This window comes from Schistocerca nitens, chromosome 1 (assembly GCF_023898315.1).
Source record: "Schistocerca nitens isolate TAMUIC-IGC-003100 chromosome 1, iqSchNite1.1, whole genome shotgun sequence".
Taxonomy (NCBI): Eukaryota; Metazoa; Arthropoda; class Insecta; order Orthoptera; family Acrididae; genus Schistocerca; species Schistocerca nitens.
This window is the reverse complement of record NC_064614.1, coordinates 351,326,407-351,349,252: the sequence shown is the minus strand read 5'-3', so window position 1 is coordinate 351,349,252 and position 22,846 is coordinate 351,326,407. Positions and strand designations below refer to the sequence as shown.

General features: G+C 36.9%; 1 protein-coding gene across 1 annotated transcript in view; it reads right to left on the bottom strand.

Annotated features, from left to right (window-relative positions):
* The window catches only part of LOC126248749 (uncharacterized), a 340,818-nt gene that overhangs the window by 88,315 nt on the left and 229,657 nt on the right, over positions 1-22,846 (bottom strand). The window contains exons 5-7 of the mRNA XM_049950088.1: positions 17,609-17,758; positions 12,244-12,329; positions 1,753-1,907 (exon numbers count right to left, since the gene is read on the bottom strand). Coding sequence (XP_049806045.1) covers positions 1,753-1,907; positions 12,244-12,329; positions 17,609-17,758 — 391 coding nt within the window. The remainder of the gene's footprint in view (positions 1-1,752; positions 1,908-12,243; positions 12,330-17,608; positions 17,759-22,846) is intronic.

Below are 22,846 nucleotides of genomic sequence, written 5' to 3'. Positions count from 1 at the left end.
GCTTTAGAAACATTTCCATAATTTTCAAATACTGCACAATCAATAAACACATATCTCAAAAATTATTAATGAAAATAAAATAAAAAACTGAAACAAAATCCATTTCCATTGTTAAATGACAGGCCTGTCTTCAGTGTTTTAAACAAGAATATTTACAACCCTTCCTTGTCCACTGCCTCTTCCTGAATTTGTGTAAACTTGTCTAATACAGAATCTGGATTTTCATTGGTGATTGAAGGTAATTCTCTTTTGAGCGACAATCTTATTGCACGTGTTATCTGGTCAGAAAAACCACAACAGCTTACAGATAATTACCTTGAACCTTGAGATGTCATTCAGTTCGAAAGCAGTTTTATTTCTGTTCATTATGGTGATACGTGCAGATTGAAAATTTTTTGTAATGACTCAGCTATGGTGAGAAAATCATTTGTAGACGGTATTACTATGTTCTCAGGAAGGAAATTGTTACTAACTATAAAACATATTAATAGCATATGATTAGCAAAATGTAAACTGTACCTTTTCCGATTTTTTTAAAACATCATATTTTAAAATTTTTATTTTCGTAATTTTTTAGTAACTCTCAAATTAAAATGATAAATCCATAACAATTATTGACAATCTGTAGTAATTGGCAGCCATGTGTAATGATTCATGAAATATGTACAATATAAATAAATTAAATAAAAATGTCAGACCCATACTTCCATTTAACACTACACTCTTCCCTATTGTACGCTGACACAGATACATGTCTGGATCTGATACTTTTCACAGCACACTGGTGTAAATGGAAAATAATCAGAAGACATGATGAAATGTTCTGCCAGTTTAAAACTGTGCACCCAAAATGATGCAAACCTGAACCTTTGTTTTTACAGGCAATGCTCTCAATAGCTGAACCATCCAGGCAGTCTCACTGTAGCTACAATCTGTCAGTATCTCTCTCCTATTTTCCTAACTCCTGTGGGGGCTTTTCTAAATGCCCTTTTGCCTCACTCTTGGAGGGTAAGGATATAGTGGAGTATGCTTTAGACATAGTGTAACAATTGTTTTCAAAATTAATCTTTACCGTTGGCAGTGGAACAGTCTGACTAATGCCAAGAAAATTTTCTCTACTGGTATCTAAGTAAAAATGTTGATATATTTTAAGGTAAATCCACATATCTGTACATATATGAATACCTTCATCTAAATTTGATAGTAAATACCATGATTGTAAGAAAAGAGCCAAACAGTATACATCATCTGATTATGTCTGAGGTCAACAAAAGAATTTCACACCATATAAAGTGTGATGTAAGCAACTACAGTAAAAATAAAATTCACGAAGAGTATGGTTCTAGTAAAAAATCTTCAGAAATCCTGTTTACAAACAAGACAATAAAGCTAAACTGTAAAATAAGCCTTAGTAATTAGTTCTATAATTATATATTTTGGAACATGGAGACACATGGCCCTGGCAGTCTTATTTAACATAGGTCTGAAATGCCCTTAAGCTCCTTCCAGTATAAAATCTGTATAAAAATGCAAAGGAATAGTAACATATCATTCCCCAACACTAAATAATACCCCAAAAGTGTTTGCAAATAATTGTCAAAATGTGTAGGAGCAGATGTGATAGTTCCTTAAACTCAGTAATACAGAAACTCTGTGAGTGTATGTGTGAGTGAGAGAGAAAGAGAAAGAAAGAGAGAGAGAGAGAGAGAGAGAGAGAGAGAACATGACATGACATGTATGTGCCAAACTTACCAATGTCTCGATAAAGTTCAACATCTTCGTCATAGTTGTTATAATAAGGATCATACTGAGCAGCTGTGTCATATTGCTGTGAGCTATTATAGATGGTTGGATTTGTAGGAACTGCAGATTGTGGCTGTGGCTGGTAACTATTGCTGGGTTCCACCCTGTCACATATAAACATTATACAATTTAGTCTGATTATAGCTGCAGAGAAATTTGGTGTCGATTCAGATGCTTCACTGCTACAAGCACAGAAATTTAAATTGGTTCAGGAGTGAGATCATATAAAAGGTCTCTTGCAGTGCTGCAATACCATGCCAATACTTTCATAATACTCAAAATCACAGCAAGTCTTCTCAAAGAAGATTATATCCTTCACATTTATTCCTTGTTCAAGACACAGAAGGCAATGGTAAAACAACATCCAAGTGCACAATTATGGTATGCCTTGTTTTAGCTTTTAAATTTCCAAGAATTATTTAATTTTTGGGCGTTACATGAACAACATACAGAGGATAATGTATGTAAGCCTGAACAGAAAAGAATTGTGGAACCAACACAGATATTTGGTTCTTAAGGTGGACACCACTAATTTAGTACAGTTCCTATAAACCTAATAAAACACACACACACACACACACACACACACACACAATAACACTCTCTAAGTAGTCTAATAGAACACAAATAATGGATTTGGCCATTGCCTTACTTTAAACAGTTTATGATCTCTTCCAGTATTTTTATATACCCATACCTTTATCTATCATTAACTTATTAACTGTTGACCTACAAGATATACCTGAATCCAAAGCTCCGCCTCTCAATGTCTACCATATCCTACTGGCACCAGCCCAGTTATTGTTTAGGCATAAAACAGTCCTATTTCTGATTTTTGATTACTGAAACTGTCTTCCTTATAAAAGTTGTAAATACCTTTGATCCTCATAAATAATCAGTATTTACCCTGCCAGAAAATGACACCAGGAAATATTGAATTTTCTTGTTAGTAATCCTCCTACACGCTTCATGTTCTTGTGGAGCCTAAAAACTATTTGCTTTTTATGTGAACTCGTTTTGAGGACTGTTATCAACTACCTCATTTACTATATTAACGTTTTCGCCCTGTTGGGCTGTGGTATTGGCACAAAGTAGCCATACTTCCATGTACACGTGTTTGTTAATTCTGAAGAATGACATAATCCAAAATCTCAGCAATAATTCCAATGTTAGTTATGGCCAATCAACCACACAGCATTTCAACTATATGCTGAATGTTTATATTGACTCCTCCCATACCTGTTGCAGTAAGTTTTACAAACTAAGCATGATTTCACACTGTTTCTGTTGTGGCGTAACAAGCTAGCTACGCCACACTGAAGTAGCCGAAAGGGCACGCGTCAACTCACGCCGTCTTGCGTGAGGTCTGAAACAGGATACTTATGAATGTGATAAAGAAAAGAACGTAGCTACTAGAACACTTAACTTTTATATCGTCCTTTGGTATACAGCATTCTTGATGATACAAGTGAGACTATCTTGAGATACATGCAATGGTACAAATGGCGCCTTGCTAGGTCGTAGCCATTAACTTAGCTGAAGGCTATTCTAACTGTCTCTCGGCAAATGAGAGAAAGGCTTCGTCAGTGTAGTCGCTAGCAATGTCGTCCGTACAACTGGGGCGAGTGCTAGTCCGTCTCTCTCGACCTGCCTTGTGGTGGCGCTCGGTCTGCGATCCTGACAGTGGCGACACGCGGGTCCGACATGTACTAATGGACCACGGCCGATTTAAGCTACCACCTAGCAAGTGTGGTGTCTGGCGGTGACACCACAGTTTCATACCTGAATGATTTAAAAATCTAGAACATATTATTATGAAAATATTTTGAGGCTCTGAAAGCAAACAATCATTTAAATGGCAGTGCTGCCATAAAAGTGTAGCAGTAAGACGCATACATTTCTCATCCAAGAAAGAATGTTTGAACTGAGATTTTAAATGTTTCTAATGATGTGCATGTTGCTAAATCTGGCAAAAATGTCATTCACAGATTCAATCCATTATGAATATATTATCCTGTTTGCTGTTTTCTGTGTGTCTGGTGGTTTTACTGTCAGTCCACAGCAGCACGTAGTTTTACCATCAGTCTAAAATAGCATGATTGCTGAAAGAAGTTCCGCAATGTGCTACTCCAGATGAACAAGTAACAATTTGTACTTTTGCTTATTTATACCTATCTGAATATGCACTGCAGCCAAGATCTAGAGGTCCTGTTATCAGTTTTTACATAGCTTTTGTCACATAAAATCAAAAGACATCACAGTGGAAGCAAGAAAAGTAAGAGCAGTTTTGGACAATTTTTTTTTTCAAAGACTTATAGTGGATCACTGTTACATGGGATGCATGCTTTCTTAGCAAATTCCATTGATGAAATCCTCTCAGGATATCAGCCAAGTGGCAGTGTCATCTTTTAGCAATGTTTCAACAAGGTGCTGACTTGTCATCTTCACCTAAAGATGACAAGTACAGGATTTGTTGAAACACTGCTACAAGACAACACTGCGACACAATTGATATCCTGAGAAGATTTCATCAATGGATTGGAATTTTTGCAATGTTTTATGGAGATTATACTGTATTCAAAGACCCAGGTAGTCTCAATGGCAAATTCAGTTTTGAATCTGTTTCCATTGTGAAATCTATCTTTTAAGCCAATGAAGAGAATATTGTTGTAACTCAGTAACTACAGGAATAGCTGTCTATTTTGGATTTCACATTCTTTGACAGTGGAGCAGATAGCTCATCATGTCTCTTGGAGCAATGAAATGCTTTTTTTTTATTTTTTATTTTTTTTTTAAGTAGCACTTTTATGAAACTGTTACTGGCAATGAAACCTGCATTTATAATTTTGAAGTAGAATTTTTATGCAGAAAAGAGCTTGTTTCAAGTTCCGCAGACTTCATATTTGCTTGTTCATTATGATTTCTCTCCCACACATAGCCAAAAAATTGTTGTGAATACTTAGCTACTGTTCACTGAAATGTCATTTCTAAGTTTCTCAAAGATGCTGAATGATGCAAACAAAGACAAAATGGTAGGTGAGTGATTTTGGAGAATGAAACATGCAATGAATGTAGCATGTATCATTTTGAAAGAGTAAAAAAATGACCATTCTACACTAAGTAAGCTTTCGGCCAAAAAGCAAAAAGGCCTTCATCAAAATTAGACAAAACACACACACACACACACACACACACACACACACACACACACATTCTCACGCAAATGCAACTCATGCATCAAGTTGCGTTTGCATGAGTGTATTGTCTAATTCCAATGAAGGCCTTTTCAGATGAAAGCTTACTTGTTAGACAGTCTTTTTGTTGTGACTATCTACGACTCAGTAACTCCACTATATGGAGAGCAGCACTCTATCCTTTTCATAATATTATCATTCTTCTATCTGGCATTTTACATTGTTTGATTTGACCATTCTACACAATTTTCTGCAGTCCTAACATAAAATTTACCGCTTACAAGTGTTAACTTACCTTATTGTGAACAGCATTTTGGAACAGGCAAAGAAAATCATTGTTTTTAAGATTACTGATCATATTAAGTACTTAACAGTATCCTTCACTGCGTTACGAAATATCTACTGAGAGAGGTACTACAGTCTCTTATGTCAGTCCTCAATCAGTTTTCTAAAGTATTTAACATTTTTAATGTAACCCAATACTCTGCAATGCAATGACATGAAAAAGAGTAAGTTTTTACCTGATAATGTTTTCATTTCCATATTCATCCTTGATCAGCTGACTCCTTGCTGGAAGTGGTCTGTTATATGTTTCTTCGATGTCACTGTCAGAGTCTTTAGGCCTTTTAATAATTCTTGATTGCTCAGCTGTTTCTTTATGTGATGGTCTTTGGCTGTATGGATTTACAGTCAACGATGGTCGAGGTAAGGTAGGCGAGTAGTCAGTATTATTCAGACTGTCATTTGGAAGTGAAGTACTTGTAGGTCTCCTGCTTCTCAGTCTTGTTAATTGGTTTGCAGAAGGTCTCCTTGTAACAGCATGAGTCTTTGAAGTTGTCTGTGGCAACTGAGCACTGGGAATTGTGGTATCAGTGGTTAGGATAGGATAACCAGTGTAGATAGTAGGTGATGTTCTGTTAGAAGAAGACTGTAAATTCAAAGAGACAGGATGCTTTCTATTTTGCCTACCTATTACATTAATTTTATTATTTTCTTGAATATCTGAGATATTGGTGTAGGAAATGTGGGTATGATTTGGATTTCTGGGTAAATAATTAACAACGTTGCCTTTAAATGTTGCTTTAATGGTTTCATCATTGTCACTGCTCTCAGTGAAGTCCACTTTCAGTGCAGCTGTGTCAACATATTTCACTGGTATTTCTTTGTTGATGTAACCTGGAGCATTCGTGTCAATGGGTACAGGATGCTGTGCAGTTATTTTACCTTCGTTAACCCCTTGCCATTCAGAATCCTGCGTATAAAAATTCTGTCCCTGTTCTAGTAGTTTCCTGTCTGGTGTTGTGTGATGCTTTTGTTCTGTTTCTGTGGGTTCTGAAGATGTGTGACTGCCTCCTTGAAAATAATTCCCTTGCAGACTGTCAGAGTTCTGTCTGTTTGGCAATTTTCTTTTGTTAGATTTTGTTCTTATGGTTGTGGTTTCACTACCATGATTGTATGTATTGTCATATCCTGCTATTGTTGTTTCGTACCTTTCCTCCTGTGCTGCATAATCAGTATACGGCCTTTCCTTATCAGAAGCAGAATGTGTTCTAGAGCTAGTGGTATAATAAGAATCTTCACTGGTTTGTGCATGTTCTTTGACAGTCTGTGGGATTCTTTGAATATTTTTATGAGTTGTGTGATCATAGGTTTGACTGCCTTTGTAATTATTGTATTGCTGAGCAGTAACTGCTTTTCCCTTATCATAAACAGGAGATGTCGGTTCCTCAGCTAACTTGTAGTGCCGTTCTTTACCCCTTAAAGAAGTAGGTGCTTCAGTCACATGAGTCTTCTGTGTTACATCATGATTATTTGGTATTCTCACAGTTCCATGCTGTTTAGCTGGTTGCTGCAGTGGTACTGCTGGTAACTTCCTGTGTATGCCTTGTTGAACGTACTCTCTCTGCCTCCCTCTGCTCCTATTGATTTTGTGGGTAGCAACTGGAACTGTTTCAGTTTTAGATTTATCAACAGAAGGCTGAGAATATTTTGCAGTTTCCTCATTGAAAGATGGTTCTGCATTTCCAGAAACAGAGTCTGTACTTTTATGTGTTATATCTTCCTCTTCCTCTTCAACTGCTGTTCCTTCTTCACTTGTCTCAAGTTCTCCATTATTTTCTAGTTCTGAATCATTCAATTTAATATTCTTTGTGTTTGTTTCATTTAACTTTTTCTGATTTGGTATCTCACCTCTTAATTTCTCTATGTATGTGTCAAAGTCAAAATTTATGTCAGCAAATGGATTTTCTATGTGGCTAAACTTATTAACATCTTCAAAGAAATCTGGTGGAGGTTGAAAAAAATGATTCTCATCATCCTTTTCATTGACATAATCTTCATCATAGTCTCTCTCATTTTGGTCAGGGTACAGCTTTCCTCCAGACGATTTGTTAGGTCTTTGTCTGGGTTCTGGACTCAGTTGAGTAGCATGATGTTTATTTTGTTGTGTTGCTGTTGCTCTTAGAAGTTTTGCATTTGAATCTTGGGTGTGGCTGTCATAAGCAGACAGTGTGCTCCCAGTATTTGGTATTTTCCTTTGTAAATATTCCACTCTTGATGGAATTTCCTTATGTCTCAGATGGTTTTGGGCAATTTGGCCATTTGTATTTCTCTCTTCTGGTGAGTGATGCTTAGTAGGCATGTGGGAATAAATGTTAGGCTCATAATAATTTCTAATCCCATCTGTGACACTGGGCTCACTATAGTATGTGATACCATGTTGTTCAAGAGTTGCAGGCACTTTTGCCTGATGTCTTATAGATTCTTGTACAGAAGCAGTAGGGAAACTAATTTGAATCTGTGAGGCTCCTTGTCTCATTTTTGTCAGTTTTGAAGAACTCTCTGTTAATGCATCTGCATTTCTTGTAATATCAGGTTCATCAGCCACTCTGAAAAGTGGTTTCCCATTCTCATTATATGGAAGTTCATGCATAGATGTAAGTGGTCTCAGTACCTTAAAGTTGCTTTGTTCTCCATTTCTATTTGCAGAATTTGCATTAACATGCACAGGTGGGTTTACTGAAAAATGATTTTGGTTCTGTACATTAAACTGTTGAGAAGCAGAGGGAGCAGACTGGAAATATGAACCACCAAGATTAAAAAACGAATAATTTTCATCACCAAGTGGTGTGTAGTATATTATACCAGGCAGGTTCTGAGCATATGTTGCTTGGCTGCTGTTTCCAAAGGAGACAAAATATTTTGATGGTGTAAGTGCAGTACTGACAGGAGATGAGCCTTTCTGGAAAGCTTTGTTGCTACTTGGGATGTTATCCCTTGTCTGAGGAGTTGTAAACAATGAGTGTGGACTAAGGGGATGAAAAGTTTTTGCATTATGTGTAGACTGCAAAGATTCTTGGGTTGGCCTCAACTCTAATGACTGAAAATTACGCACAACATCAGGATTAGGAATAGGCCGGAATCCTGAAGAAGAAACTGACTCTGATGGACTGCTACTAAATGACTGTGCTGGGGGCAGCCTGCCAACTGGTGGGGGTTGAGGGGCTGACCAGAAAGGTAGACGCTGGCTCTGGGGTGCAATCTGCTGTGGAAACCTGTGTCACCAATAAGGAAATAAATCAATAGTCAGTTTTTCAAATTTTCACGTACTGACTAAGTGCTTGTGCAAAAGTAATAGTTTTTGTGAATTTCATTACATAAATTACTCTTTCCAATAGTTTATTTATATGTTGAGTATCTGTGAAAATTGCATATTTGTTTGAAGTATGTACATTATTTACAAACCGTACACGCAGGCTTTTAAAAAATGACAATGAATGAAAGTGCTGACATTAATCATGAATCTATGAGTGAAATTTACGAGTCATTGATTTGAATTCTATCAAGTAAATGATTTTATATCTTTTCCTCTCCCAAAGCAGGGACATTCACATTTATGCAGAAAGTTTGGACTCTATTCTGGAGGAATCATAATGATTACAATATAAGCAGTTTACTGACCTACGGAAGCTACACAGCCATTAAGTCACCAGAAAACCTATATAAAGCCATGCACAGATTGATCTTAATTACTTATGTACTTCATTTTAACAATAAATCTAACAAGCAGATTCAGTGCTGCGCTGTACAAAAGGATGAAATTGCCCCGGGCATCTTAAGGTCCATATTGAACTTGACAGAGGATGAAAGATACCAAACAGCCAGCAGAGGCTTAGATAGAGGCCAGATACTATAGTGGGAAGGGTAGGAGAAATATGTCCAGTCAGAAGAGTGAGTGTATTACCTGAGATGTATCTGCCGCTTCGCCCTCCTTTGAGGTGTCTCAAAGGTCAGGTAGTTGTCTTGAGTCAGCAGGTCAGAACTAATTTGTTGAAAATGAGCAATCAAAATTACTTACGTGAACTGCAGATAAACATTTATAAAGCTTTATGGTATATATTTCTATGATATGGTAATAAATGGGCATAATTAGTTTAGTTGTACTAAAATATTTCATCTAAAATGATAAGTTAGAGATAGCATCCAAAACTGTGATAAGAGTTACAACCACCATGAATTAACAAAACTTAAATGGGGTAATGGAGACTTTTAATCACTAGCATAAAAAATGAAGTCATTTCATTCATGTTAGTATCCAAATTGCAGTTAAAATATTTCTTCTTTATGGCCATAAGGATAATATATGTCTGATAATGACATGATTATTAGAATAGAGGCAAAAATGTTGAGCATGGTTAGACTGATGTGACATCCATATTACATCATTAGTGGACTGTCTTATAACTGTCACTATTTTAATAAGGTAGTAAATCATGTAATATATTGAAAATAAAATGTTAATCATGGTGTGACAGTAGTTTGACAGATCCACTGTTATGATGCTACATAGCGTTGTAAGAGTTGAACTGTCAAACTACTGTCAACCATAATTACCATTTTATTTTCAATATATTACATCATTTACCACCTTATTAAAACAGTGACAGTTATATGACAGTTCACTAATGACGTAATATGGATGCCACATCAGTCTAGACATACTTAACAATGGCGATAAATGCCAGAACAGTCTGTCATAAATAAAGATTTGTTATTACAAGCAGCTATTTTGGCGCATCTATTCTATCAGTTAAAATAGCTTTGTTTTCTTTGATAATTACATAAGGGATAATAATCAGATTTATGTTGCAGCAGCAGTTTCTTGGCTAACACACTATGAATAGGAGCAAGTTTTCATATAATAAGGGAAAGATTTTTAACTTAATGTCAGAAAGTATCCATCACATAATCCTTAAATAAGGTATCACTGGTATGAAGATACTTGCTTCACCAATAGGTCCTGGAAGCTTATTGCTTCTGAATTAAATAGCCCCCACCTTCCTTTCTATGTCATAATCTTGTATATGTAGTCATTGTACAACATAATTTATTAGGGTACATTTCTGTTTTGGTTTGCAACTATTAATCGAATTTGCTACCATTACTAATTCACATATTCTGAGGAAGAATAAAAAAGGTAAAGAAAACTAATGAATAAAAAATATAACAAATGAACTATACTCTCAAAATATTTTGGGTTTTCAGCACAAAAATAACCACAGTTTGAATATCTACATCGGCACGCACCATGATAAGTGTCAAACTTCATGGAAATTTTATCGGAAGACTTAGAATAAACATTATAAACAGAAAATCTACCAGAAGTTAAGCAATGTTTATATCTCTTTAGTTATCAACATTTTCCCTATGTTTCATTGTTAATATTACTTTTAATACAACTACCAACGACATTTACTGAGGAGATAAAAGAGGACAGAATTAATGAAACACTGCTGTAAATCATTAATCAGCAATGAATGAAATTTCTGAATATCACCAACAAAATGGCAGGAAGAGCCAAAAACTGAAGCAAGAACTCCAAAAATAATTGCATATCCTACTCATACTATAGTCTGAAACTGTACTTCCACAGCCACAAGCTAGTTTCACTTGATAGATGGCTTTCTGTTTACCACCCACATGGACTTTCCTGTTTTGGGGGTTGTATGTGTTTAGACACAGTAAGATGGATACTGGCCCATAGACACCATCTTAATTCATTTAGAGAACTTCATGGACAGTTTTGATCATACATTGCTCAAGCTACCAGTATCTTCCAGAGGTCTTTGTTGTTAACTTTATTCCCAATATTCCTGCAGTTCCCTCAGTACACATATGCTTCTGTTGCATGCGATTATGACCTTTGTATTAAATTAGACATGAAAAAAATCTTACTTTTTTCATTTGATTTTACAAGTACATGGAGGACCTACCATTGACAAGTTTCTTGTTTTTTTTTTTAGGAAGCCTCAATACATGGTGGAATTCCAACAATATTATAAGTTTTAAACATAAACCCCCATTAGAAGCAAAATATTGTTAAATCCCAGTTTTTATGGATTGTATCTGATAACTATTTAGCATGATACTGTTAATTTTTATGAAGTTGAAGTATAGGACTACAGCAAATATTCTCCTAGATAATACCCACCATAACAATATTTTTGTATACATTAGCAGTAGTTACACTGTCTATTATACCTCAGTACCTTCCTGGGTGGTACAGACTGATAATAGTGCTCTTCAGGATGTACAAAGCTGTGTTTGCATATTTTTTGACCAAGTTGTGACCATGACTAAATCTTGAAGAAAAGAACTCAAACTGTAACATTTACTTTGGATAATTGGAGCAATTAAAACTGGAATGCACTAGGGTCAAACAGTTAGTTCTCATACCATTGATTTTAGAAACAAATGAGTCACTGAGCTCTCAGTAGTGTAAAATATGAAATTCTTTGAAATTTCATTTCTTTCTATTTTTCTTCAAGCCAATGGGAGGAATGGGTGAAGAAGTAATTATGATGGCAGATATAAGTAAAAGTTGTACACTTTCATGATAATGAGAGTCTATTAACTGTCATGGTATCCCCATGTTCACACAAAATAGCAATTTTGGTGTGTTTTGGATCAAAGTTTGAATTTTCTACCATGTTTCTGACAGTATTACAAACACAAATATCTAAACTGGTTGGAAATATTTATAAGATTAATCATATTCTCTGCCATAACAATATTTCAAGTTATTGGGTTCCATCTTCGACTTACAAAAGGATATTTTATTACATTACAAACTTGTAAGGGCAGATCAGTGTACATTCAAACAGAGAGTGGTGGAATACCCCATTCTTTGAAGTATTTATTTGCAACTGTAGATGCTGAACATAGTTAAATAACATGTAAAACATACCTGTATTGTGCTGGCTGCACCTGCTGTTGTGTTCCAAATGATATAACTGCAATTTTATCCCCAGAGGATGCCCTCCCAGTTGGTGCCTAAAGGAATTGTAAACAGAAGAACTTGTTAGTTTATCTAAATTAGATTAGTTTCAGTATATCTTTGTTTTCAATGCAAATGTTGTCAGAGACAGGTGGTGTAAAAAATAAAATAAAAAAAAATAAGGCGGATATATTTTCATTATATTGTGTCAACAACATTAGGAAAGGTGTGCTTGCTTGTGTGAATCAATGTTTGTGTGTGTTTTTCATTACGCCTGTCTGCCACTCAATGTGTTATCTTTATGGTGAGTAGCAATTTATTTTTTTCCTTATATTGTTGATATCCCAACCTGAAATTTCCATTGTTTAACTGGAAAGGTAATTTGTTGAAAAGCAGGCTACCCATATTTTTCTCCCCATTCTGACTTCTGCCTGATATTCGGCTCATCAAATGAATGTTCATATTTGAACATGTGCATGGCTGTAGAGTTCTCTATCTGTTGTAAAGGAATGAAGTTGGCCTCTTTTTTCACACACACACACACACACACACACACACACACACACACACACACACACACACACACACATGGGACTGCGTCTAGGAAATAAATACAGGGGACTGTGGCAATATATTAAGCTTTCTGAAACTAGATTTGGTGGTGGATCATAGTGGTACTCCCTTCATTATATTTATTGTTCTGTTTTCCAGGAAAAATTATTCCTGTGAGTAATTGCCCAGAAAGCCAAGGGTCAAAGCAGTCAGACAGATGTGAGTTTTTGTCTTCTGAGAGACATTTAACTCAATACCATACAACAATTTATTATTGAAAATACAATCACATGGGGTATAAAGTGAAATTTGTAGTTGGCTAGAGGATTTCTTGGTTCTGGAGGACACAACACACATCTTGGGTGGAGAGTCATCGACACATTTAGAAGATGCCTCAGGAAAATGTGATGAGTCCCTTGTTGTTCATGTATATTAATTACCTTGCAGAAATATTACTAGTAATCTGAGACCTTTCACAGATGACACAGTTACCTATAATGAAGTACTGTCTGGAAAAGATCCACAAATGTTCGGTTAGGTCTCGATAAGGTTTCAAAAAGATGCAAAGACTGGCAACTCACTTTAAATGTTCAGAAATGTAAAACTGTGCACTTGACAAAATGAAAAGGAACATTATATCCTACGATTATAATATCAATAGTCATAGTTGAAATCAGTCAACTCATACAAATTTGGGTATAACAATTTGTAGATATCTGAAATGGAATGATTACTTAGCCTTAGTCATAGGTAATGAAATGGTAGACTGTGGTTCATTGGTAGAATACTTGGGAAATGCAATTAGTCTGCGAAGTAGATTGCATACAAAACTCTCATGTGACCCACTCTACAAAAATTGCTCAAATGTGTGGGACCCACACCAAATAGGACTGACAGTGGATATTGAATGAATACAAAGAAGGACAGGACGAATGGTCACAACTCTTGGGAGAGCCTTACAAAGATGCTGAAAGAACTAAACTGGCAGATGTTTGAAAACAGATGCAAACTATCCTGTGAAAGCCTGCTTAGAAAGTTTCTAGAACTAAAATTAAGTGATGAATCTAGGAATATACAACAACCACCAACATACTGTTCCCATTCAGATCATGGAGACAAGATTAGACTAACTACAGTGAACACAGAGGCATCTAAGCAATCATTCTTGTGCTCCATATGTGAATGGAATGGGGAAGTTCTAATAACTCGTACAATGGGACACACCCATTCCCATGCACTTCAGAGAGGTTTGCAGAGTGCAGATGTAAATGTAGATGCAGATGTCAACTTTTCATCAAAGATGTAAAACATGAGTGCAAATGGTTACTTAGATAGCCAGTAGTACAAGCCAACAGAAATAAAATATTAAAAAAGAACTATAAAAAAGAAAAATCAGTCTGGATGAGAGAGATGTCTAGAAATCGAAGAAGAATACTTATATGGGAGAAAATGATGCTGCATGCAATAAAATTTAATTACATTTTTGGAAGTAATATGTAAAAGTGTGAATCTAAGAAGAAATAATGGGAATTTCGGGTCAAATGCAGAGATTAGAGTAAATAGATGTGAAAAGTATACAAAAAGTTTGTGTAACAAGGAAGAAGTGACCAGCAATGTCATAGAAGGAAAGAGAGAATTTGATATGGAAGAAGTGAGTGAGTCAATATGAAAGCCAGCTCCTGCAGAGCTCTGAATGGGATGCTTTCAGGTAAGTTAGTAGAAGTTGAAGAGATACTTTTGTAGTTACTACTTCCAGTGAGAGATAAAGAAAGTGCAGTGCTGATGCCAAAATGGCAATTCCAACCAGGTGTTAAGTAACCAGAATGTTAGGAATTTGAGAATGCCAAGAAAATCTTTGATGATATAAGACAGAATAAAATATTAAAAATAATAAAAATAGCTGGGATTCAGTACAATGGCAGCTGCAGAGCCTAAAATCGACAGAAATCAAAGGGGGATCAGAAATTAATTTGTCAATTCATTCACACATCTTTGCAAAGGAGAGTCTTCAGGGACATGGAACAAGTCTAGTTACATATTAACTGGCAGAACTGCTGTTACAGGTTACTTTTGCAAAATGTAGGAACAGCCCATAACAACTAATGATAATCTTCTTACAGTAAAAATTATGGAATTTACTTCCAGTTTACTTTATTGCTATAAAGATGCTACTTTGTGGGATAGAAAGAAAAAAACTGCTGTTCCTTTTCCATTACTCAGCTCCTCTATTTACCAAATATTTTAAACTAAATATATATATCTAATTTTACACATAAATATGAGCTGTCTACATAATGGTAAAGTTAAAGGCTGTTTAATGTGAACATTACTGTTGTATGGAATTTACATCTCTCAAACCCCAAAAATCTGATAAATTACAGAAGGCATGACTAGCCTTTTTGTTGTGCCTGTCCTTTCCTGAATCTTAGACAGGGATGAACAGTCTTTATGGAAATTATATGTACTTCCAAGCTGTTTTGAATTTCACACTCTTATCATTAGCCATCAAAAATATTGGGGAATAAACCTATTGGTACATTAGTGTAAGAATTCTTACGAGGGATACATACAATATTCTGTTGTCAACTGTACATTATATTCTCACTATACACTTCTGTGTAACAAATACTTTTTTACTTTGGCTTCACTGCTCCCAAAGGTTGTGCATAGGGCTGAACTGAGAGAAAGTATCAATGTATACCAATAATCTCATCTGCAAGTCAACACTGTGAGAGAGACTTAAATGTGCAAAGCATGCAAAACTGAGCTTATGCTTTAATTTTTCCACATTTTGGTGGCACCACAACTTTTTACCATTGGGATGCTTAGAAATTTCACAGAGTTTTTGTTCACTGTGTACCTGTTGTCCTCTTTTTCTGGTATGTGTGAGACATGTTTACTTTTTTGAAAACATGTAACATCAGTTTTGTAAAATTTAAAAGGTAAGCTGTTTCCTGTGGACCAGTTGTATGCTTGTCTCACTATTCACCTGACTGTCACACTTGTGTCATATGCAGAATCCTCCAATATCTTAGGTACCGGTAAATCATTTATGCAACTCAAGAACAGTGGTGGTCAAACCACTAAACCTTGTGAGATTCCGTATTGGCAGTGATGGCCATGTGTCGTTTAGGAGGAGGCCAGCTGAGGGCCTGTAAAGATCCTGTCTGTGTGCTAGACACACTGGACGTCCAGCCAGAGATATGGTCTGGGGTGTGATTTTGTATAACAGCAGAAGCCCTCTCGTGGTTATTCCATGCACCCTGACTGCAAATCTGTATGTCAATCTGGTGATTCTACCTGCTGTGCTGCCATTCATGAACAGCATTCCAAGGGAGGGGGGAGGAGGGGCTTCCAACAGGATAACGCTTGCCCAAATACCACTGTTGTAACCCAACATGCTCTACAGAGTGTCAACATGTTGCCTTGGCCTGCTCGATTGCCAGGTTTGTCCCCAGTCAAGTACATACAGGACATGATAGCATGACAACTCAAGCGTCATCTACAAACAGCATTAAACATCCCAGTATTGATCGACCAAATGCAACTGACATGGAACTCCATCCCACAAACTGACATCCAACACCTGTATAACACAACACATGCACAGTTGCATGCTTGCATTCAACATTCTGGCACTGTTAATCACTTAAATATATTACCTAGACAAATGTATTCCTGAAATTTCATTACTCTACATTATTTATTTTTTGGTGTTGTGATTTTTTTCTGACAGTGTATTTGCTGAATATCAAAACCGTTCTGAACATACACCTATGTCTAGAATCATAATTCTTCTACTAAAGAAGTAAAAAACAAGAGGAGATTGGAACAGGATTGATAAGGAGAAATATGCTTTTCCCAAGAAATGGAAACTAATGGTATACAAAAACTGGCCTAAAATTGAGAGTACATTTTTCTCAACATTATTTTTCAATGATGTCTTCTGAAGCACAGCATTGTTTAGCAGTGACCATGACATATAGCACCAAAGAAAATTAATGAAATTACAAATGCAGCTGAAGTGATTGTAACACTCATATAATAGCAAATGAAGCATAGAAAGTCACCACCAATCATCATAATGATCATCACCGTCATTATTAGCAGTTTGATATCCATTGCTGTGTGAAGGTATCCTCAAGACCTCTTCATGAATTTCAGTCTTTAGCTACATGCATCAGTGTTGCTTCTGCGTGTTTTCTTAAGCCATTACCCATGGGGAAAGTGCCCGCTAATAAAACCCTGACCGTAACTGATGAATATATTCCAAAAAAAGATAAACTCTACTATTATTTCAAAGTTAAGATAATGATTAAACAATAGAAAATCCAGGATGGAATGTAGCAATTATTATGAAACAATTATTATGTGACAATTATTATGAAAAGGCTAGTTACTATTCACCATAAAGTGGTGGAGATGCTGAGTTGCAGATAGCCACAACAAAAATACAGTTGGGAAGTGAGCTTCACACATACACACACACACACACACACACACACACAGAGAGAGAGAGAGAGGGAGGGAGAATTCTCTCTCTCTCTCCCTCTCTCTCTCTCTCTCTCTCTCTCTCTCTCTCTCTCTCTCTCTGTGTGTGTGTGTGTGTGTTTTGTGTGTTATCTGTTTTTGACAAAGGCCTTGTTGGCTGAGTAATTTCTTATGGTAATGTTCATGTTGCATAGTTATTATTTCATTCTACAATGACATCCTTTGCTACCCATGCTTCAAGTTCACAGAGGGCAATAGCAAGATAAATAGTTGGCTTTACACCATGACTTACTGGTATGACATTGTTGACTGGTTGGTGACGTAATCCATCCCTGTCCCTTTGTACTTGTCCTAAGGTAGATGGCTGACCCCTGTACACTCTCTGCTGTCTATCAATCTCAACTTCTTCGGCTGGGCCTACATCTTCTGCATATAGCTGGTGCTGTGAAAAATATGTGCAAGTATTTTGCAAATGCTCTATTTATAAGACTTTAAAAACAAGTACAAAAATCATAATAGTTTTTTATATTAGATTAGATTAGAATAGATTAATACTAGTTCCATGGATCATGAATACAATATTTCGTAATGATGTGGAATGAGTCAAATTTTCCAATACATGATATAATTAAGTTAATTTAACAACTTTTTTATTTTTTTGTGTTTTTTATTTACTTTTTATTTTTTTTATTTTTTAATATATATATATTTTTAAAATTAATTTATATATAAAAATTCCTCTATGGAGTAGAAGGAGTTGTCATTCAGAAATTCTTTTAATTTCTTCTTAAATACTTGTTGGTTATCTGTCAGACTTTTGATACTATTTGGTAAGTGACCAAAGTTTGTGCCAGTATAATTCACCCCTTTCTGTGCCAAAGTTTGTGCCAGTATAATTCACCCCTTTCTGTGCCAAAGTTAGATTTAGTCTTGAATAGTGAAGATCATCCTTTCTCCTAGTATTGTAGTTATGCACACTGCTATTACTTTTGAATTGGGTTTGGTTGTTAATAACAAATTTCAGAAGAGAGTATATATACTGAGAAGCTACTGTGAATATCCCTAGATCCTTAAATAAATGTCTGCAGGATGATCTTGGGTGGACTCCAGTTATTATTCTGATTACACGCTTTTGTGCAAGAAATACTTTATTCCTCAGTGATGAATTACCCCAAAATATGATGCCATATCTGAGCTGGCTTATTCAAGTTTACTTTCCTGTTATCAGAAGCACAAGTTATACACATTGAAATTTTTATTGTAGGAAATGACACACGATAAACCAATAAACAAACTAAGCTTCTTTTCAGAAGTAAAAATATAACTGTTCTCAATATGAATAATCCAAAATACTTATCTTTTTCCACTATTTCTGATTAGTCTAGCAGATGGCAATCAAAAGCATGTACAAATGTTACTAGTCACTAAAAACATTTAAACATCTTTCTCAAATTATTGCTGTAAAATTCACTAATAAACTGGTCAAGACTGGTAATTTCAAAGGCATATAATAGTTTTGTCTATGATATGTTTGTCAGTCAATGTATTAGTGAAAAATGATGAATACATTTTCCCCCCTTAGCTACACTTTGTTATATGGTGTGACAATTTATTATTTTCCATAACTAGTTTCAGCTTGAGACCATTCCTAAGTGGTAAATAAAAAATGAGCATGTGTTACACAAATATTAACAATATAATGTCTGTGACATGGAAATTCATTATCACCAATGTGCATTTGCAGCTGTGAAAAAACTGAAGTTGTTTACCATGTAGTGGCGGAAGACCCAAAGAGCCACTGTAATAAACAAAATTCCACCTTACGCCTGATGTACAGGGTGTTTCAAAAATGACCGGTATATTTGAAACGGCAATAAAAACTAAACGAGCAGCGATAGAAATACACCGTTTGTTGCAATATGCTTGGGACAACAGTACATTTTCAGGCAGACAAACTTTCGAAATTACAGTAGTTACAATTGTCAACAACAGATGGCGCTGCAGTCTGGGAAACTCTATAGTACGATATTTTCCACATATCCACCATGTGTAGCAATAATATGGCGTAGTCTCTGAATGAAATTACCCGAAACCTTTGACAACGTGTCTGGCGGAATGGCTTCACATGCAGATGAGATGTACTGCTTCAGCTGTTCAATTGTTTCTGGATTCTGGCGGTACACCTGGTCTTTCAAGTGTCCCCACAGAAAGAAGTCACAGGGGTTCATGTCTGGCGAATAGGGAGGCCAATCCACGCCGCCTCCTGTATGTTTCGGATAGCCCAAAGCAATCACACGATCATCGAAACATTCATTCAGGAAATTAAAGACGTCGGCCGTGCGATGTGGCCGGGCACCATCTTGCATAAACCACGAGGTGTTCGCAGTGTCGTCTAAGGCAGTTTGTACCGCCACAAATTCACGAAGAATGTCCAGATAGCGTGATGCAGTAATCGTTTCGGATCTGAAAAATGGGCCAATGATTCCTTTGGAAGAAATGGCGGCCCAGACCAGTACTTTTTGAGGATGCAGGGACGATGGGACTGCAACATGGGGCTTTTCGGTTCCCCATATGCGCCAGTTCTGTTTATTGACGAAGCCGTCCAGGTAAAAGTAAGCTTTGTCAGTAAACCAAATGCTGCCCACATGCATATCGCCATCATCAATCCTGTGCACTATATCATTAGCGAATGTCTCTCGTGCAGCAATGGTAGCGGCGCTGAGGGGTTGCCGCGTTTGAATTTTGTATGGATAGAGGTGTAAACTCTGGCGCATGAGACGATACGTGGACGTTGGCGTCATTTGGACCGCAGCTGCAACACGGCGAACGGAAACCCGAGGCCGCTGTTGGATCACCTGCTGCACTAGCTGCGCGTTGCCCTCTCTGGTTGCCGTACGCGGTCGCCCTACCTTTGCAGCACGTTCATCCGTCACGTTCCCAGTCCGTTGAAATTTTGCAAACAGATCCTTTATTGTATCGCTTTTCGGTCCTTTGGTTACATTAAACCTCCATTGAAAACTTCGTCTTGTTGCAACAACACTGTGTTCTAGGCGGTGGAATTCCAACACCAGAAAAGTCCTCTGTTCTAAGGAATAAACCATGTTGTCCACAGCACACTTGCACGTTGTGAACAGCACACGCTTACAGCAGAAAGACGATGTACAGAATGGCGCACCCACAGACTGCGTTGTTGTCTATATCTTTCACATCACTTGCAGCGCCATCTGTTGTTGAAAATTGTAACTACTGTAATTTCGAATGTTTGTCCGCCTGAAAATGTACTGTTGTCCCAAGCATATTGCAACAAACGGTGTATTTCTATCGCTGCTCGTTTAGTTTTTATTGCCGTTTCAAATATACCGGTCATTTTTGAAACACCCTGTATATGCAGAAATGTAAACCACACTTCATGTTTTGCACCTGGTATAAACAAGGCTTTTCTAATCCATACTTCATTATGATACCATGTGTTGAATAGAGTTTTGTGTGTAATTACATGTGTAATAAGGTGAAGCTAATACACATCACTGTGTCCACAATGAACCACAAACAATGCCAAAGAAATGACATTTAAAACTTTCCCAGCATATAGAGTATTCCATGAATGCCTGGATGTCAGCAACTTCCTGTCACCATATTTCAGCTAAGATCCTTAGGACATGTTCAAATGTACACTGGCAGAAGTATAGTGTTTAGCAAAACAGACTGGCTGGACTGGAGGAGACAAGTATGTTCCTGTTGCTCTGGGATGCACTCCTGATGGTGCATGTGGTTCAATACATAATTTAACTGCTCCTGATTAGTCTGAAAGATAGCAGTCAAAAGCTTGCACAAAAACTGTGGTGTCACCGCCAGACACCACACTTGCTAGGTGGTAGCCTTTAAATTGGCCGCGGTCCGTTAGTATACGTCGGACCCGCGTATCGCCACTATCAGTGATTGCATACCGAGCGCCACCACACGGCAGGTCTAGAGAGACTTCCTAGCAATCATCCCAGTTGTACAACCGACTTTGCTAGCGATGGTTCACTGACAAAATACACTCTAATTTGCCGAGACGATAGTTTAGCATAGCCTTCAGCTACGTCATTTGCTACGACCTAGCAAGGCGCCATTATCAGTTACTACTGATATTGTGAATCATGTACCGTCGAGACCGACGTTCACCATTAATGGATTAAAGTTAAGGATTCCACCAGCTACGTCCTTTTTTCTAAATTCTAATTTCCTTGTCCTGTTCCAGACCTCACGCCAGCCTGTGTGAGCTAAAACGCGTGCCTTTCGGCCTCCTCTAGTAACACGGTGTTGGCTCTCCTGCCAACCAAAACAAAAACATTTTGTTGTGCTTGTCTGCAAATCTGCATCTCCGCTATATGGTGAGTAGCAATCTGTCCTTTTCATAATACTGTCATTATTCCATCTTGGATTTTCCATTGTAAAGTACCAGAAGCATACTCATCTCCTCCAAGCTAGCATATCTGCTATTACTGAATAGTGTATTTCTACTGGTCATTTAATGGACTATAATAGAACAAAAATTGATGCCCATACTTGAGCTTTTGGAACTACATCATTAAGCAATCAGTGGCAACACAACTGTTTGAGGACCTTTAACAATGGAAAGTTCAGGATGGAATGTAACAATATAATGAAAAGGAAAGTTGCTACTCACCATATAGTGGAGATGCTGAGTCGCAGATAGGCAAAACAAAAAGACTCACAAATGAAGCTTTCGGCCATTAAGGCCTTCATTAACAATACACACACACAAACACACACACAGACACACACACGACTGCAGTCTCAGGCAAGTGAAACCACACTGTGCGTGTGTGTCTACGTCTATTGTTGACGAAGGCCTTAATGGCTGATTGCTTTATTTGTGACAATCTTTTTGTTCTGCCTCTCTGCGACTCAGCAGCTTCACTATATGGTGAGTAGCAACTTCCCTTTCATAATATTGTTTGAGGAACTCATTGGCTGATACATTGATCTACATCTGGTTGCTGAAAAGAATCCTGTAATTGAGAATCCTTGTGCTTTGTGTAGCCAACATGCTGTTGCAATTTTGCTGAACAAAGGAAATCAATCTGACATCGATAAAGTGAATTTCTCCCATACAAGGTGCTAGGAGCAATGTACATTCTTGCAGTAGAGATGCATGCGCTCAAGTACAAGACTTAAGAATACACCATGCTTGTGCCAGTGGGGTTTTTAATACTGGAGCTAGAGATACATTTGCCAGTATACACCTGAAGATGGCAAGGACTGCACCAATATACTGTGGCAGAAAGTAGGCGACACATGACAGTTCTCCCAAAATTTGGTAGAACTAAGTCAAAGAAGGTTAAGTGACCCTAAAAATAAAATCATAAGAATCAAGATAAAATCAGCTTTGTCAATCAAGGCTAGAAGCAAGGTGGCTACTGGAAGTTTATTCATCATTTTCCGCAACATGCTATTCAGTAACACTAACGTAATTTTGAGACCACCTATGGTGTTCATACAAAACATCAAAGTGAAGTAAAAA